The sequence below is a fragment of the Antennarius striatus genome, chromosome 14 (genome assembly GCF_040054535.1).
Source record: "Antennarius striatus isolate MH-2024 chromosome 14, ASM4005453v1, whole genome shotgun sequence".
Classification (NCBI taxonomy): domain Eukaryota; kingdom Metazoa; phylum Chordata; class Actinopteri; order Lophiiformes; family Antennariidae; genus Antennarius; species Antennarius striatus.
Window position 1 is genome coordinate 1,783,265 of NC_090789.1, and position 18,538 is coordinate 1,801,802.

At 43.3% G+C, this 18,538-nt stretch overlaps 2 protein-coding genes across 6 annotated transcripts; both read left to right on the forward strand.

The window, feature by feature from the left end:
• The first annotated feature begins 1,633 nt into the window (after nucleotides 1-1,633).
• Nucleotides 1,634-12,450, forward strand: cers2a (ceramide synthase 2a). Of its 5 annotated transcripts, none has more exons than XM_068332632.1 (11): nucleotides 1,634-2,002; nucleotides 7,122-7,295; nucleotides 7,376-7,493; nucleotides 7,607-7,725; nucleotides 8,561-8,618; nucleotides 8,853-8,903; nucleotides 8,997-9,089; nucleotides 9,329-9,457; nucleotides 9,711-9,817; nucleotides 10,008-10,161; nucleotides 10,256-12,450. In XM_068332632.1, exons 2-11 carry the CDS (start codon nucleotides 7,123-7,125, stop codon nucleotides 10,394-10,396), a joined length of 1,143 nt encoding a protein of 380 aa, XP_068188733.1. In that variant the 5' UTR covers nucleotides 1,634-2,002; nucleotide 7,122; the 3' UTR covers nucleotides 10,397-12,450. The 5 variants fall into 5 exon arrangements, with proteins under 5 accessions (XP_068188733.1, XP_068188734.1, XP_068188735.1 ...); XM_068332633.1 differs by lacking the exon at nucleotides 1,634-2,002 and adding an exon at nucleotides 2,246-2,434; XM_068332634.1 differs by lacking the exon at nucleotides 1,634-2,002 and adding an exon at nucleotides 2,246-2,416.
• Nucleotides 12,451-14,933: 2,483 nt separating this feature from the next.
• On the forward strand, nucleotides 14,934-18,456 carry LOC137607128 (histone-lysine N-methyltransferase SETDB1-B-like). The gene is made up of 7 exons (XM_068332635.1): nucleotides 14,934-15,241; nucleotides 15,712-16,071; nucleotides 16,215-16,334; nucleotides 16,581-16,779; nucleotides 16,857-16,930; nucleotides 17,371-17,561; nucleotides 17,655-18,456. The coding sequence occupies exons 2-7, from the start codon at nucleotides 15,717-15,719 to the stop codon at nucleotides 17,751-17,753; spliced, it is 1,038 nt and encodes a 345-aa protein (XP_068188736.1). The 5' UTR covers nucleotides 14,934-15,241; nucleotides 15,712-15,716; the 3' UTR covers nucleotides 17,754-18,456.
• The last annotated feature ends 82 nt before the right edge of the window (nucleotides 18,457-18,538 follow it).

The window sequence follows — 18,538 nt, forward strand, 5'->3', positions numbered from 1 at the left end:
CAAATTAATTCAGATTAAATATGGCTTCTTCATCCGGGGCTTTGCTGCCCCCTGCAGGCATGAAGAGGTACTGCTGAAAGCACCAAACTCCTGGTCTTATCTTTTCCATGTGGTTTAAACTTATCAGCATAACAGAATTCATGAAAATACTGCCTTTAAATTGTGGTTACTTAAATAAATGTAGAGTGTAATCGTACTTCTTTGTTAATACAGATTATAACAATGAATACTAATGTTTAGTTAATGGGAATACAACACCAGAAAGCAGTGATTGTAACTTACTGACTACATGCATTGTGATTTCTTGCACAGATATAAAGAGTAGAGGGAAAGACTGAGGTGTGTTACAACAGCTGGGAAGTGCAATAAGTCTCCCTGCCACAGGATTTTGGGTTTGGCCTGATGAGTCTAAACAAGCCTTGGCCTTCTCTGGCATGTCTGTGTGTATGAGGGGTGATTAGTGTCACACAGGCGTCTACAGTCTGCTGCTAGGACACATGTTAGGGGATATTGGCTAATGCATAACTAGGTGATAAGATGTGCAGGTTAGGAGTTCTGCTTCTACTTTAACATACAGTCTGTTCATCTTAATTAATTCCATAATACCAGAATCAGCAAAGGAGTCTTTAATAAATGGATTTGAGGTCGTTTTAGAAAAGATTTGTGTGGCTTTAAGGGATTATTGATCATACATGGTTAGTGTACAAAAGAAAAATCAATGCTCAGCTTTTTTTTCGTACAAGGAAGGCAAATTTATCCTAGAAAAATCATTAATGATGTGCAAACAATTGCTTCACTGATTTACAAATGATTGCAAAAGGGGGCACCGTGTTCAACGTCTGCAGGTACAAAAACAAATGGAATGAACATCTTAATAAGAGCAATCCAATGGAGATATTCTAACAAATTTATGCAATAACGTTCTGTAAAGTCAATTTTTTTGTCACAAGTAATTAACTCACGATAATTGAAGCCTTATCACCTCTGCTTCTTTGCTCTATTGAATTAAAATGCACCATATGAAATGGTATTTTTCTCATTATTTGCACATTCAAAGGAAATATATTCTAACCTACTCTTGGCTTTCCATAACTCTACCCTGATGTTTTTTTCTTGTTTCCTTCCTAGCGTGGAGCTAACAATGCTAACCTGCCGTCACACGACAACTAATGTCAATGATCCCTATAGGGACAGGTGTTCTTTTTATGAAAAATAAAATACAAATATATATTTCAAGCACTTGATTTTTTAAAAAAATAAGAATTTCTGTGCCATTTGTCAATAAAGTTACTGTTGAATGAAATTTCAACGAAGTGATATAAGACATATAGCAAAAACACTCAATATAAAACCAGATTTTATATAACAAAAATAGTAATTTATCCATCATAATTTTTTGTACGTTCATCTTTGTGTGTAGTAAGTGCAGCATGAATAAAACAAACAAACAAACAAAACACTCATTTCGTCATTTATAAAAAAATAAAATACATCTCGAGCGCCCCCATACGTCCCGGAAGTGTAATTGCACTTCCTCCAGCCTCTGTCCTCCGCTGGTGGCACTAATCACCCGTCATACTCACCACATAGCCTCACGTCACTTTAAATAGCCTGCTCCCCGCCCCGCCCCAGCTCAGTCCGGTAGACGAGCCTAATATCCATCTGTCCGCCCGGTTGAACGGCAGCGAGCCGACATTCGTTTATTCATCCGACTTCCATCAAACGGAAACGTGCCATCACATCACCCCGTCTCCCGTGGACACCTTCAGGAAGAATCTGACGTATAAAACCCCCATTCCCTCCCAAGAATGTGGCGAATCCGGGGTTAAAAGAGGGGGGGGGGAATACACTTTATTGAACAAGTCTGTAGTTTTTTTTGATGGCGAAGACTACATGAAACCCCCCCGGTTACAACAGGAACAGAGGAGCAGCCGCCGCCGAGCCGCCATACATTTTGGAACTTGTCACTTCCACGCTACCTGCCCGCATACAGGCACCAGAGGTAAGCCGACAGCACCGTTAGCTCCGGAATTAACGTCCGCGGAGGCTGCGGGGAGCCCCCACGCCACGCACGACCCGCCGGGGACTGATTTAAGCGTCTATTTTTAGGCTAAAAGAGGGCAGTCATCTGCATGTATGTGGAGTTTCAACCTGGGTTTCAAACTTTATTGACACGCACAAAGCTTAACAGGAGCTCGCGCCGCTTTACGTAGGCTGGCGCATCCAAAGTGTAGCCTAGCTAACAGGCCGTCCGCGCTTATCGCTGCCGTTTATTCGGCAACACCGCGATAAGAGAAGGTCATTTAAAACGTTTCTGAGCGCAAATGACAACAGCGAGACGGAAGTGGAAGTTTGATCCGGACCGTTAACGGGAATTCAAACGGGTTTTACCGGAGCCGGACGAAAGTTTTCTAACGTAAGCTGGAGGTGGCGCGTGAGTAGCGTTAATGTTTTTAAACGTAAAGTTTAGCTAGTTAGCATGTTTGCTACTGTTGGACAACTTGAGTGACTAACTGTCTGTTCCGCTATGTCCGGGAGACTCCCCGTTTGCGCCATCCGCTCAGCCACTCCCTGCACCATTTTTATTTTTTTTATTTTTTTGTATTTACGCAAACAGCGTAGAGACCCTGGTGAAGACAGGGGGAACCTCGAAGCCCCCAATTTGCTTGAATCCAGGTCACGTGACAGTGGAGTACGTTATCCCTGACTTTAGATGTGACGTCACGTTAAGTCAAGTGTTGTGACTCCACCGACTGCGCGTCCTTCCAAGGAATTGATAAGCGCAAAATGCGTTTAAAGGACTATTCCACGCCGTAATTTCAGTTGTTTTTTTAATCTAAGATGGGGTTGGTTTTTTTAATTTAAATTTTACAATTTTTTTAATTTAATTAATTTTTTTAAAATTAAATTTTTTGTTCTGAACTGCATGACACTAAGCCTTCCACGACATTCCCCAAACTCAGTGACGTCTCTTTACATCCATCCTGTGTGATATAACCACTGGACCCCTGCAGGCAGGTACTGATGTCATATTTCGGGGCGTTCCCGGGAACATGTGTCCTACTTCTCTTTAGGGTGAGTCTGGGTTTCAGTCCGCACCTGGTGGCCCTCATGGGTGGAGGTCACGTGTTTATTTAGGGGGGATTAGGGTCCAAAAACGTGCAGTTGGGCGTGTTGTTGAGTGATTTATCCACAGGTACCTGTCATTCATCATTCTGTCAGCCGGTGAGAAACAGGCCGAGCTGGGTCTACCGGGTGGTTATGGGCTCCAGGCCCCCACAAACCCTGGGGAGGATTAGCTGTGTGAAAAATGTGAGGGGAAAGGTTTGAATCTGAGGAAATAACCGGCTTTCTGCTAAAATTAGAGCCGACTTTCCAGTTATGGAAATGGAGACTTATTGGGTGACATCACCATCAAGGTGATGTCAGCGAATCATGATGTGTTATATAAAGGAGTGATGTCATTGCTAAAACCTTTACCCCACACACACATTAACTACAAAAATATTCCTGCACCGTAATCCAAGAAAATCCACTTTCGATTTTCGAAGCTTTTCTGAACGTTCGCCTGCGTGCGGGATCACATGACCCGAGCCTCGCTGCAGAACCGCTTAGTTAACGTCCACAGCAAAAAATCAAAAGAAACCACAACAGGAAAAGACTATTTTCATACACACAAACATCCTGTCTGGTCTCCATTCGGTTAACTGTGCAGCCACTTAGGTGTTGTGATTCTTACCTGATTGGAAATATTCCCAAAAGTAGAATTTATTTCCTTTAATTTGAAGAAGACAATATTGGGATTAATGCAGAATTTTACGTTCAACATTTCACTAAGCTGTTCCTCGTGTATTTCAAGCTTTACCAGGTATTTAAGTTGCGACTTGAATAGACAGCTTTTACGAGGTTTGGAGTGTTTTTTTTGTGCACTGAAACTTACTTCCCTCTTAAGCAATGCTGTTAAACGCAGTAGTTGGATTTGTGTGTGTGTGTTTATTAGATCATGAAATCCCCCACACAAAGGAAGGCGTGCTGCAAAGGACGCCGTGTTTGGTCTGCTGATCCAGACGAGTCAGACGACTCCCAAAAGAAGCGGACCGACTTGTTGGGTCGTGCGTTAAAGTTTAGCAAAACGGCAGCGGTGGCGGCGGCGGGATCATACCAGAGTTAATTTGAATCAGATGCTACATGTGTGAACGCACCCTTCAAATGAGTGTGAGACCGGTTTGTTGGCTCTGGAACTCCTGGGGCTTTTGTGACACGTTTGATTTTAATAAACTAACACACCTGAACACGATGTTTTTTTCTGTTCAGAATCCATGACTTCATTCGTTTGGATAATCGGATAAATCAACACGGATGCAAAAAATATTGATTCAAACATCCTCAGGATTAGATTTACACATCCTGAAAAACAAAACTTCAATTTGTATGACATGAACGGGTGTGAATTCACTGGTTGTTAATATTTGTGCTACTTTGTATTGGGTGGATCAACACACATGCAAGCACACACACATACAGCATGGTTAACAAAATAAAAAGTTTATTTAACCTTGCAGCAGCGCTAAGATAATGCGCACAACCTGTTCTGCCAAGTGTTGCTCTGCTCCTGTGAGTAATCTGGGGTGTGAGAATAATTCTGGCGCCGACAGGAAGTGGCTGCATGTTGTCAAAACTTGCTTTGTCTCTAAACTGATGCGTCACACACAAAATGTGTGAACTTTGAACTTTGCGAGTGTCCTCTGCTGCTGCATGGGATGCAAGAGTTAATTTCCAGTTCTCCCTGTTGACAATAAAATCCTTGTACATGTTGACCCAGTTTCCAAACATCACTGAATATAAACTGTGCTAACGTGTAATAGCATCCACGTCTGGAAGCCTTTAAAAAGATGAATCATGAGATTTGAAAGGTAGACAAGTTTGTTTCAGAGGACAAATCATTATTTAAATGACAGGATAGGAACCTGCAACAAAGCTCCTTTTTAAACGCTAACAAAGGCGTCACAGTGAGCTCATGACACGGTTGTTTAATCCACACTCGTGTCCTTGTGTGAAGGAATCAGGAAACCTGCAGCCACCTGAATTTACTTGTTTAATGACAGGCTTCTGAAGGACACTCAACTCAAGGTGCAGCAGATAATCAGATCGTATAATCATCTCAACCCGCTGACCTGACCTGTTAAAGTCCATCGTACGACAAGAGCTGCGCCAGGGACGTTTAAGAGCCTTTGTCTGCAAATTCTGTCGGGTTGCTGCTCATATTCTGTGTTTGTGGTGATGTTTGATCAGATAGAACTCACCAACCAACGGTCAGAGCTCCAACCTCACGCTTCTCTAAGTCAAAGTCAGCTTTATTGTCAAGTGTACCATATATGCATGACATACAGCGCCAATGAAATGGCAGTCCTTTCTGACCCACGGTAAACAGGCAGTGCAACACGGGCAGGGCAACACGGGCAGGGCAACATGGGCAGTACAGCACAAAGTATGAGATGAAACACAAAAGTTGGTGGTAAAAACCCAAGAATCTCATTGCTCACTGACACCCATTTGGTCAGCTCTTTGTCTTTTCTTTACTGATTTACAGAAGCGTTTAGCTAGCTTCCGTAATCAGCGTGTGAATCTCCATCCAGACCCACAATTAGCACTAAATCACCACTGAGGCTAATGGGAATGTCAGGAACATAGATGGCTTTAAATACCAGATCAGACATAAGTTACGCCTCTTCAAAGTCATGTTTGACATCTCCTGTCATGTGATGACCGTGAGATGGGCTAGCTCGCGTTGACACCCATGGGTAACTGTGTGCTAGCTTGGAGGAAACCGCCTGGAGGAAAGGGAAAGCTTTGGTGATCGTCTTGTTGTCGTTGTCTTCTCAGGTCTTTTGTGAAGAGTCAAACAATGACTCCCATGACTCCGGCTGTGACATCACTCTGACTCCTGCGACGGTTTAATGTGAACAAATAGCTTTTAACGGCTTGTCTTTGTCCATAAATCACAGAGGTTCACTGCTCAAATACCAAACCTGTCACGTCTCTCGACACACCCCTACATCTACCGGATTTTCAGCATTTCAAGGTCCCTGCCGTAATTCATTAGGGCTCTAACTGGAAACTAGTTGCGTCAGCATTTTCAGAAGGTAAAGCCTCATTTTTGGTCACGTGACCGTGACACGGGCTCTTCAGGCAGTTAAAACTCCCGACTCCCTGTCAAAGACACGACTTCGCACCGAGGAGGTGATGCTCTCGGGTGCGTTCGGAATCTTTTTTCGTGAATCTTTTTTCAAACGAACTTTGGGGGAAATAATCTTTTCAAGTCATGTCGAGCAGGTGAGCATCCCAGGTGTGACACACAAGGATTTGAAGAGACCAGTCTTCTCCTGGGATCAGTCGGCTTACCGCCCCCCCTCACCTTCAGCAAAGCTACAAAATAATAATAACCACGCGTAAACTTCTTGTTTTCTCCAGGTCTGATCCGACTTTCAGTATTTTTAAATTCATGCTTTTGAACGCTGATGTTTGGGATCGTTTGTTTTGCTCATCTGTTAATTTTATTTGTCTTTTTGGTTCTTCTTTAACTTCATTTTTATCTGATGTTTTATTTTGCAGCTTCTAAGTCTTACTGATGTGTTTGCTTATTGTTTGGGACACAACCTGAAGTTTTCATTTCAGATGTTTCCTTCGCCCGGCTCAGATTTTGTTGCGATGATGCCAAATCATGACGATTATCAAGTGTGAAATCTCAGTTTGCTGCTCACTCATGACAGAAATATTTGGCATCTATAACACAGGAAGTGAATCGTGAATAGATGTGATGGGGATTTCAGGCGTAGCCCGGTCAGTATGTAGTAGCAGAAATTATTTGTAGAGGAAAGGTAATAGATTTTTAGGGCTCTGAATTAGTTCTTTTTGGGTTTTTTTTATTTTGCTTGCCTCATCTGAGCAAGATGTTCTCCGATGTCAACCTCCGACCGATCGTCATTCCTCTTTCTTGTCACGTAAAGAGGAAAAAAGTTGTGGAATTCATCAAATATATAATCTAAACAGACAAAACTTTTTTAAAACCTCTTAATTTCTTTCTTTTTCAAAAGATTTTTCTCCGTCTGCTTTGTCTTCAGTATGTTGTCTCGACTAAACGAGATGATTTGGGCCGACTGGCTCTGGTTCCCTGAGGGTCACACCTGGGCCGACCTGGAGGATGGCGACGGCAAAGTCTACCCCAAACCGTTCGACCTGTGGGCGACCATCCCCATCGCTCTCTGCTTCCTGGTCGTCCGACAGGTGTTTGAGAGGTGAGTCGCCTGCTGGATCTGTCAGCATTTTCCTCTGCAAAAAACACGTGACGCGTCTAAAATGTTGTGCTCTTTTCCAGGATAGTAGCGACTCCTCTGGCGTCCCTGCTGGGGGTGCATGATAGCAAACGCGTGTACGCTCCAGCGAATCCCATCCTGGAATCGTATTTCCTCAGTTCCTCGAAGGAACCCTCACAGGTAGCGATTGCTTCAGGGACGGAGCGCCGCTTCATGCAGGACTGTAGCATAAGAAAGTCATGTGGTTTTTCTTGATGTTCAATCCGGCGCTGACCCGTCTGTTTCCGTTCCAGAGCTCCGTTGTCGGCCTGAGTAAACAGACAGACTTGTCAGTGCGACAGGTGGAGAGGTGGTTCAGGCAGAGGAGGAACCAGGACCGGCCCAGCAAACTCAAAAAATTCCGGGAAGCGAGGTACCGAAAGGATTTCAGCTTGAAATTAAGAATTGATGACGTATCTGGAATATTGGACGGGGGAATTTGTTGTATACCAAAACAGACAAATGGGAATAAAAGAGAAACACAAGTTTTTGTTTTTTAATTTAATTTTTAATTTTTATTTTTATCTTTATTTTTATTTTTACTAGATTTTTATTTTCCAATTTTTTTTTATTTTTAATTTAATTTTCATTAGATTTTTTATTTAATTTTTATTTTTAATAGATTATTTTTTTATATATACACAAGTTCATATTTGAATAAATCAAACATGTCGTTCTGTAGCAGCTCCGCTTTGAGTTGTAAAGCAGATGTAAAAGCTGAGCCTTCTTTGCATCGTCAGTATTTACTCAAATAGCTGTTGAGCGGCAGCCGAGTCATGAGGAAATTTTTTGTTTTTTACGCCTGTAATTTAGTGCGTCATCGGTTAAACACTGACTGTCATTTACTCGTAATTACAGAAGGTCGTAATGTTTTATAACAAAACCTAATCCGCCTGCGAGGCATGAGGTCATCTCAGGTCGAGCTTCTTTTGTGGGAAATGTTTGGTTTTTGTCATTTGTGCGACATCGAAGCTTTTGTTCTCGTCAAATCGTCCTGATCCTGTTCCCCTCTCACGTCGGCTGTCACTTCCTGGTGGTGTGATGTTCACCTGGAACACGTCTTCTTGTTTTTTTGCACATTTCATCACGTCGGTGTCATAAAACCCGACAGACGCCTCGGAGCCTGTCTGCTGTTTTTTTGTGGTTGTCAGAAATGTCGTCCGACTGGAACGGGATGACTGAGGTTTTTGCTGTGCGTTGTTTTACAGTTGGAGATTTACCTTTTACCTTCTTGCTTTCTTTGCTGGCCTGGCCGTCCTCATCGATGTGAGTTACCGAATCACAACCTGGTTTATCGTCACAAATGAAGCCCACGTTCATCTCTCTGTGGAACTAATCCTGACTACATGTTGTTTCTCCATTAGAAGATAGAATTAACAGCATAAAAATTGAATTTTGATGCTGTTTAATGCCATAAAACCTTCTGCATGACAACATTTAATTAAAGACACGACTTTCAAACCCTTACTGATGGTGAATATTTGTCCCCACCTCCTTTAGAAACCATGGTTTCACGATTTGAAGAAGATGTGGAAAGACTTCCCCAAAATGGTACGAGCTGCATCGTTCAGGAAGGATTTGTCGCCACCAGACGTTGGGTTTACATTTGTAACGCGACGTGTTTCCTCTTCCTGTTTCCTCCAGTCGCTGCTTCCTTCTCAGTACTGGTACTACATGATCGAGTTGGGATTCTACATCTCGCTCATCTTCAGCGTCGCAACGGACGTCAAACGGAAGGTAAGCGATGTCTGCTAAGCTAAGTTAGCCTGAAATCAGCCTCCAATTTATCTCTGCTGAGCCACTGAATATGAATTTAATGCCGGTTTATAGCCACGTAATCTGATACACGCTGAGTTAATTATTCATAAACCGACATAAACGACACGCAGGCTGTTGACCGGTGACCGATCTTTAAAAACCAAATCAATAAGTGACCGAATGAAGTCGTAACACCTCCCTTGTTTCAACCCCTGCAGGATTTTAAGGAGCAGATCGTTCACCACATCGCCACCATCGTCCTTATCAGCTTCTCCTGGTTGGTCAACTACATCCGGGGGGGGACGCTGATCATGTTGGTGCACGACTCCGCCGACTACCTGATGGAGGTGAGAACACACCAACATGAAGGGGATAAAACGGATAAAACGGGTCCAAATGAGTCCAAACGGGGAACATATTTGTATTATTTCCAAACATTTTCAAGCAAATTTAGGATTTAGTGTCAGAAAAAAGATGCTTTTCTATAATATATATATGTATTTTGATGATGATGAGGCCAGAGCCCCTCACACAGCGCTCGCTCTGCCCTCTAGAGGCGACGACGTGAAAACGTTTCACCCTCATCTCTTTTCATTCCAGTCGGCCAAAATGTTCAACTACGCCGGCTGGAGGAGGACGTGCAACTTCATGTTCACCATGTTCGCCGCCATGTTCTTCATCACCCGCCTCATCATCCTCCCATTCTGGTAAGGATGATGTCATCCACGAATAATCACTCCGACCTCAAATATCAATAAAGTTTTGTGTCGCCGCGTCGGACGGATCCGACTCATTTTAGTCTCCTGGGAACATAACAAACGCTCTCATTGTGTCGGTCGTCGTGGGCGACGGCCGGCTCTGACCGGACGCTCTGTTCTCCCCCCCACACACACACAGGATTATCCACGCCACCATGATCTACCCCCTGTCCCTCTACCCCACCTTCTTCGGCTACTACTTCTTCAACGGGTTGATGCTGGTGCTGCAGGCGCTGCACATCTTCTGGGCGTGTCTCATCCTACGCGTGGCCATCAAGTTCCTCCCAGGCAATGTACGACCCCCTCACACACACACACACACACACACACACGCACACATACACACGTGTGTGTAGCTGATGTGTTGTTTCTCCACCGCCCTGACAGAACATTGTGGAGGACGAGCGCAGCGACAGGGAGGAGCCTGAGTCGGAAGAGGAAGGCGAAGCTCAGGAGCCGAACGCCAAAGCGCAAAACGGACACGTGCAGAACGGCCACACCCCCCTCAACAACAACAAGACGCACTGATTGGACAGTCAGGCTGCGTCCGCGCCTGTGCCTCTCACCTGAAAGCCAAAGAGCGAGCACGAGGAGAATGGGAGGCGGGGGCCAGTAACACCTCCTCGCCTACGCCGAAGACGCCCTCCTTCTTGTTTCTCGCCGCCCTCATCGCCGATCGCCAACATTTTGTACTGTTGACCAAGTTGCCACATCTGCCTGCGTTGTTTTTTTGGTTTTTTTGAACGGAGGGTTAATAGAAGTGTTTTAAAAGAGAAGCCCCGCCCCTGTCCCCGCCCCCATCGGAAACTGCCCCGCCTTTTTCTTTCCAGAGGTTTTTTTTTTTGTCTGCTAATATTTAAATGAACCTGGATGGAGATAAATAATCCTTTTAAACAGAGCAGCAGCGTCTGACTTCAAACGTGGAGCGTAAAGACGCTTTTAATGTTTATCAGTACCTTTTTTTTATTTAGTTGTTGTGATTTTACGTTTGTTGTTGTTTGTCGATGACGTCTAAGTGTTCGCGTGAAGCCAAACCAACCAATCAGAAACTTGTTCACGGACTCGTGACGTCGCCGGAATCAGGCGTCGTCTCCCCCTCCCCCACGTCCGATGATGCACTTTATGCTTCCTCCTATTGATCTGTATTGATTATGGATGTATTTACCAGCTTAGCGTAGCGACAGCAGACCTGCCAACCGCAATGCATTCTGGGTTAGCAGCCTATCCGGACTTGTTTCACTTCACGTTTTCTCAAAGGTGCCTTTAAATTCTAGTAATAATAATAAATTAAAGTTGATTTTTGTTGTGTCGTGTTCTATTAAATCCTTAAATTGTAACACGAGGAGCCGATCGGCGTTTGTTTGCATGAATTTGCACATTCTAGTTTCGCTCCAGGTCGTTTTTACCAAACCTTTACATTTATCGATCATTAATTATCGGATTATTTGGCCCCGGGTTGGGGGGGGGGGGTGGTGTCAGCCGATTGATTTATCGAATGACATTTTTACGAATTAATTGAATGCACTTAACGTTAGGGTTTCAGGTTGTGCAGTGGGGCGTGAATCCATCACACCGGGGGTGGGGGTGGGTGTTTCTTGTAGATATTTTAGATTGGGGGTGTGAGACTCGTGTTCGGACACACCAACAGCTGCCTGTTCCAAAATGTAAATGTTTTTACATTAAAAAGAGTTCTCAAGTCATGATGCCGATGTTTTCTTCCTCCACTCGGGACACGTCTTCACCCCCCCTCCACCCCACCCCCAATAATAACTTGATCCGGCGGTGTGTCGGCTAACGAAACGTCTTCCCCGGGTTGGCAGGTCTGATGTTTGATGTGAAGCCAAACGTTACTCCTGTGCGGTTGAGAGAGGTTTAAAGGTATTTTTTTAATTTATTCTTATCGTCCAATCGCGGCTCTTCCATCTTTTTTGTGTCCGGTTGAAAAAGAAAAAACACCAAAGTCAGGTTTACATTCTGCGCTGCCTCGGCGTTTCACACGTGCCTTCAACATTTCAAGTGTTTCAAACTGCCTTTTTTATTCCAGCAGCGTGTTGTCTGTCTCAGGCGATCCATCGGCCGCGGCACCACCTTCAGGGCTTCACCGAGCTTTTATTTCTCCTCGTGTGTGACTGAGATGTAAAATCGTTAACGACTTTGATGATAAAACACACATTTAGATGATTTTTTCTGGTGTCCTTTCATGTTTCTTCTTTCAAATCTTGAAATCACTCTTGGATGCTTAAATCAGAATTAAAAGGTTAAAAAGGCGTTTACGTCAACTTTATGGATGAAATTGAACTAAAAATTCTTAAATTACTAGAAAGGCGATACTCGTCGGTGAGGATTATCACCTGACATTCAGAACTTGATTCAGTCCCTTAAATCAGAAGAATAAAAAAATCCCTGAAAAAAATCAAGATTTTCATGTTTTGTCCAAAAGATTCTTCATTTTATTTTATTTTTTTGCAAATTATTTCATTATTGCAAATTCTACAAGCCTGCAGTGTGTGAGACATTCAAGTGTACAAAACCTTGTATGTAAATAATCTCAGAATTTAAAGGAAATAAATGTAAAAAATCAAGTTTTTATGATTATTTTCTTTTTTACAAATTTTAGAACTTTTTAAAGAACGTAGGTGACATTAATTTAACAGTTAAAAATGGCTCAAATATCTCAAAAATGTTCAGTTTTTCTATAAATCAGAAGCGGAGAAATGAGCGTCTTGATGCTGGAATGAAACCCGGCCCTTTGGAGACGTGTCGCTGGACGGGCTACATCCTGGCTCCAGCGCCACCGGTTATTGGCTGCGTTGGTGCGGAGTGGACCCGAAGGCACCATGGAGACATGAGAATATCAGATGGCATGCTGTAGGCAGGGGGGCCGGATGGGGGGGGGGCTGATACCAGACATGTTTGCATGACTTTGGACCACAGTGGGCTTGTTTTTCTCTGCTTTCCCCTGCAGATTTCTGGCCGTGGTATTAAAGCCCTTCTCTCTCTCTCTCTGCATATGGACCAGGATCGTTTTACCCGGCGTCTCATCGCTGGCAGCCTCACTGTAACAATCTCCATTTTAAAGTGGGGGGGTCAGTTTCCATCCTGCTCCACAATTCAATTCCTAATGCATCTCTGGTTTCTCCTGCGCCCACGTCTGGGTTTCCCTCCCATTCTTCCTCCTTCACTCTCTACCTCCCACCTTCAGGTTTCCCCACCCCCCTTCCACGTGTTGCCTTCTCAGCCTTACGTAAGGGTGTGGCCCCCGGGGGCCTGTGGAGGTAATTGAGGTGTGGAGCTAAACTGGTGTCGGCTCTGGTGAAGGTTCCTCTGACAGGAGAACAAAAGCTGAGGGGTGTTTGATTCGCTCCTGAACTTTGTCCACTCGGTTATTCAATTCCTGCTTAAGTATTAATAAAGGCTTTACACACCGGGGGGGTTGAGCTCGTGTAGAAGCTAATCTGGGAGCTTCTCATTTTCCCTGTGATGCTCGTGCGAGGAGGAGGATGGAGAAGACGCTGGTACCTGAGGAAGAGCTTATGTAACTGAAATAATAAAAAGATGAAGATGCTTTTGAGACTTCTTCACAGGTGTGGACGCCGCTGACGAGAATGCAGGTGAGACTTCCTTTAGTTTCTTACTTTCTTCTGAAATATGAAGTTAAAAGTAATGAAATATCCCAGAGCCGTCTGTTAACTTTTTTATCAAACTTTTTTTTTTTTGTTCCAGCTGACAGGAAGTTGAGAATTTTTAGTGCAAGTGTCAAAAAATACGTCCATCCAATTTGGAATGTTTGCAGAACAAATATATAATGGCAGAAAAAAATATAGAAATATTTAAAGGGACGTCCTTTTTTATCTTTGTTTTATTGACACGTCATCAGCGTATAAAGAGCACGTGAACAGACCCCTGTGGAACTCCTGAAGTCCTGGTGCTGAACTGAACGCCTACAGACAGTTCATCGGCCGCCGCCGCCGCCCTCATGGATCGGCCTTCTCCTGCCGCGTCGCAGTTCGAGGTGGACGTGGACTTGGGCTTCGCTCTCTTCTTCCTCTTCCTCCTGTGCTTCTTCCTGCTGGCGACGGTGGTGCGCTGCGCCCAGACCGTCGTGGATCCTTACGGCTCTATCTCCACCTCCACCTACCAGGAGGAGCAGATCACCTGAGCGAAAGGGAACGCCTTCAATGTAATTGAAAGAGAAGATAAGCTCACACTTCTCTGTAATGTAAATTCATCTCATTTTGAAGGGATATAAAGGGGTATAACATACCAGACCAATCGGGTACATATGTATGTATGCCGATGACACACACAAGAACAACTGAGTTAGCAGCTAAGCTAACCAATGCTACAGAAAATATCTCTTGATTGGCTGGAGGACTAATGCTGTGGATTGAATAAGATTAAAACAAACTCCTTGCACAACCTCTTAATGAGTAGTTTATTTCAAGGGTAAAAAGATGGATATTCATTTCACGATACCATCAGAAAAAAAATCAAATGTATCTTCGTTAACACTGAATGAATTCAGAACACGTATTTAGAACTTTTGACTGTTGTATAACTTCTGCCAAACTATTTCGACACTTGTCTTCCTTATTTCCCTGTGGTTACATTCTGTTTTAAATATCACTCTTGTGTTTATGCCAATAAATATTTTCATTGACTTGCTTATTTATTATATTCCATTTCTATTGACCCTTTAAAATCAAGTAACATTCTACCTTGCAGGACTGTGAGACAATCAGACACATACATCGACATTTTTCATGTGAAAAAATTAAATTATCTGAAATTAAAAAAAGAAAAAAAAAGTAAAATAAAAGAGGTTCTAGTGCGAGTTAAAAGACTTGGCAAGAATTACACAAATTAAAGCTCATGTATACAAATTTATGGAATGTTTTTTGACGAATTTGTCAGGTTCCTTTAAGAGCTTATTTTTTGTGCCTTATTTCAGGCGTGATAGGGGGGTCCTTCATAGAGGGGTCCTTCACGGAGGGGTCCTTCATTGAAGGGTCTTTTTGTTTTATTTTGGTGTAACGCCCTTCCGGTCCACTAGGGGGCAGTAACGCTCCAGCTGCCGGCTGGCACAACGGCTCCCACACAAAAAGAATTAGCAGCGCTTTGCCACGGAACAAGTCGAAAATGGAAGAAACGGCTTTCTAATTTAAAAACATAACAAGGAAGAGGACAAAATTTCAAGTTATTTTGCATAATTTTCAAACTGTCGTGATAAAACTTCGGTTCTGGTCTCAGCTTCTTTAACCGAACGTATATTCCTTAGCTAGCTGTTAGCTTAGCATCCCGTCCTGCTCGCTAGCTTTAGCTGCGACGCAGCTCGAATCGCTTGATTAAAACCATCAAGAAAAACAAGAACAGGTGAGATTAATGAGGGAATTAACAACATTAATTAACTATTAACTCATTAAGTTTATGTCTGACGCGTCTGAAACGTTTGTGAGGATTTATGTCTAACTGTTCCTGAGCTAGCTGACACCACACTCGAGCTAGTGATGACGTTGTTGTTGTTGTTGTTGTTGTTGTCAAACGTGAAATAATTAAATTAATTAATAATAGAAATCAGTATCATCAATATTTACCTGAATATCTTTCAGTCTGGTGGTTTCATTCCCAAAAGAGATTCTATGTGAGGAAATTGATCAAAATTGGAAGCAAAATAAATGCTTTTATTTTGTAAGACACATATTTGATTATCTTTAAACAGCTTGAAAAATGTCTCAAATGTTTAATCAGTGAACAAAATGACTCCATTAATTTGATTTCTGGTGTAGATTTGTTTGTTTTTTTAATGCAAGCCATGATTTAATATTTCTTTCTTTCCTTCACAGAAGCTATGTCTGATTCCCCGTCTGGTTCAGGCTCCTCGAATGCGTCTCCCCGCTTCAGGATTCAACTGAAGGACGGCTCTGACTCGCTCTGTGGAGTCAAACAGGCGGTTGTGGTCTTGAACAGACTCCCTGACTACCAGCTCAGCGGACTGCGACCCCCGACGCCGCCGCAGTTCTACAGCGAAGGGGAATCCGACAGCAGCAGCGACTCTGAGATGCAGTGGAAACCAGACGGAGACTCCAGCGACTCGGATCTCCCGACGTCCAACAACAAACGGGAGAACGGGAAACTGGGAAAAGCGTGCAAGTGTGAGGCGACGAAACCGGCGACATCACAAGTGAATAAAAACACCTACGATGGTGAGGAGCGGAAATTAAAGTCCGGATTAATCAACACACACTTAATAATAAAGAATAACATGGAGCGTTTTCTAATGAGGCTTTTTATCATCTTTGAAATTCACGTATCGAATAAAATTTTCACCCTTTTCCTGCGACTGAAGACACGAGGGACACCCGACCCGACCTGCCGGAACAGGAAGTCAGAGTGGACATGTTTGTCCTGGCAAAGAAAAAGACTCGCCGATGGCAACGCGGGAAGATTTTAGGTTTAATAACAAGAGGTAAGAAAGACTTCTTTAAACACTGATTGATTTTAAGAACAGATTGAGAAAGGAAGTCTGATCGGTTTCTTCTTTTGATTTAAGAACAAATTTTTAAAAAATTGTTATTATACAGAAGTGTTGGACTGAAACTGTCGATCTTCTGATTTGTTCGGTCTTATATCAAAGTGTAGCTCTGCAAACAATGTTTTAAACCTTTATTTCGAATCATAATGAAGCAAAAAATAAAACTTCTGTGCTTGGCAGAAGACGGACGTGTGAAATATAAGATCGGCTTTGATGAGAAAGGGAAGAGCCTGGTGTCGGGGCACCACATGGCCTTCGACACCACCCCCTTGCTGGAGCAGCTGTACGTCGGCGCCCGGGTGGTGATCAGCAGTCAGGACCCCAACCTGTACCGACCCGGCATCCTGGCCGAACTCCCCAGCAGGAAGAACCGCCTGAGGTTGGTGCCGGAGAGGAAGGTTCATCTCTGCCGTCGGGGTTTCTGTCGTCACCGTTTTCCTCCGTTTGCCCCTCCAGGTTCTTGGTGTTTCTGGACGATCACAAGCCGTTCTACCTGGGGCTACCGTCGCTCCATCTGGTGTGTCGACCGCGTAAGATCAGCTTGTTTTCACACTTTTTCACAACTAGAGAAAAGGATGCATTAAGAAAATTAGTCTATTGTTCTGATTTTGAACAAATATCATCATGTTTGTCATTTCAAACCAAATTAGAGGCTTTTAAATTGAAAATCCATACAGAAAGTGGTGTACAGTATGTTTAGACTCATTTTCTCCAAAGGCCACATCAGCATAATGGCTGTCCTCTAAGGGCAATATGTAACTAATGTAACTAAATGTAACTCAATGTAATGTAACTAAATGTAACAACTCCTTAATGTTAAATAACTGAATTTATTACTTATTCAAGTTACAAACATTACAGTTACACAGCCACATTTGGCCTTGAGTTTGACACATGCACATGTGGATTAGAAACTTCTTCCACCAGACGTCTCACTCCGTGTGTCGTCCCCCCCCCCCCCCCCCCCCAGTTGACGACTCTCTGGACGACCTTCAAGACGGGCCTCACAAGATGTTCATGAAGAAGTACCTGAAGGACTGGCCCTACCCCCACCTCACCCACTACGCCGTGGGGGACGAGCTCAACGCCGAGCTCAACGGCGCCCAGCAGCGCTGCGACGTGGAGACGGTGGACAGCAGCCTGATAGAGGTGGTTTTCAGGGTGGGTCTCACACACACACACACACACATACACACACACACACACACACACACACACACACAGTCTCATCGTGTGGTTTCTTCTCTGGCGCAGGAGGGTCAGCAGAAGGAGTGGCTCCATCGAGGCTCGGTGCGGCTGGAACACATGCAGAGATATATCAACATGAAAGGAGCCGAGGAGAAGAGCGACTGAACGCTCGAACCAGAACGTTTGTGCCATCGGACGCTTTTACGGAACCTTTTCTTCAGATTTGGAATATTAAGACTCAGAACTCGCACCAGAACCTCTTTTATTTTATTTGATATATTTCTTTATTTCGTATTGTTGAGAATAAGAATGAATATTTTAAAGTCCAGTTTACTTACGAGTCGAATCATCCCTGCGGAACTCCTGAGATAAATTTCTCCGACACCATTCACGTGGAGGAGATCCAGACGTTTATCTGCTGTGAACGATGAAGAGGAGGCAAAGCAAAGAGCAGGAAAAGACTTCGACCCCCCCCGTCTGTCAGCTCGTTTAAAGTTTGAAACGATTACACGAGAATCGTGTAGAAAAATGTGACGATTCTTTTTAAAAAAAAATCAAATTACCTTCTAATTAGTTGTGAAGAGTTGACGTTTTGTTCTTTTCTCTTCAGGCGATCTGACAGGAGGAAGAAAAGGCACTTCATTCAACCTGATGATTAAAAATCTATGAAATGATCCATTTTTGATTTATAATTCAAGATGTTTTTAAATTAAATTAAGGGCTGCTTTTGAAGATGTAGAAATTTCTTTTTAAATGAATGACTTTTAAAATAAAGTTCCCAGGAAAAGCATGAAACGACTGCATCCATCCATCATCCATCCGTTTTCTTGTAGACCAGACGATCATTATTTTCTCATCTTGTTACTCTTGCCTCCTTTGGGGGTTACGGGTGTTGTGGGAGTGTATCCCAAAAAATGTATTTAAATTAAAAAAAATTTAAAATCTTAAAT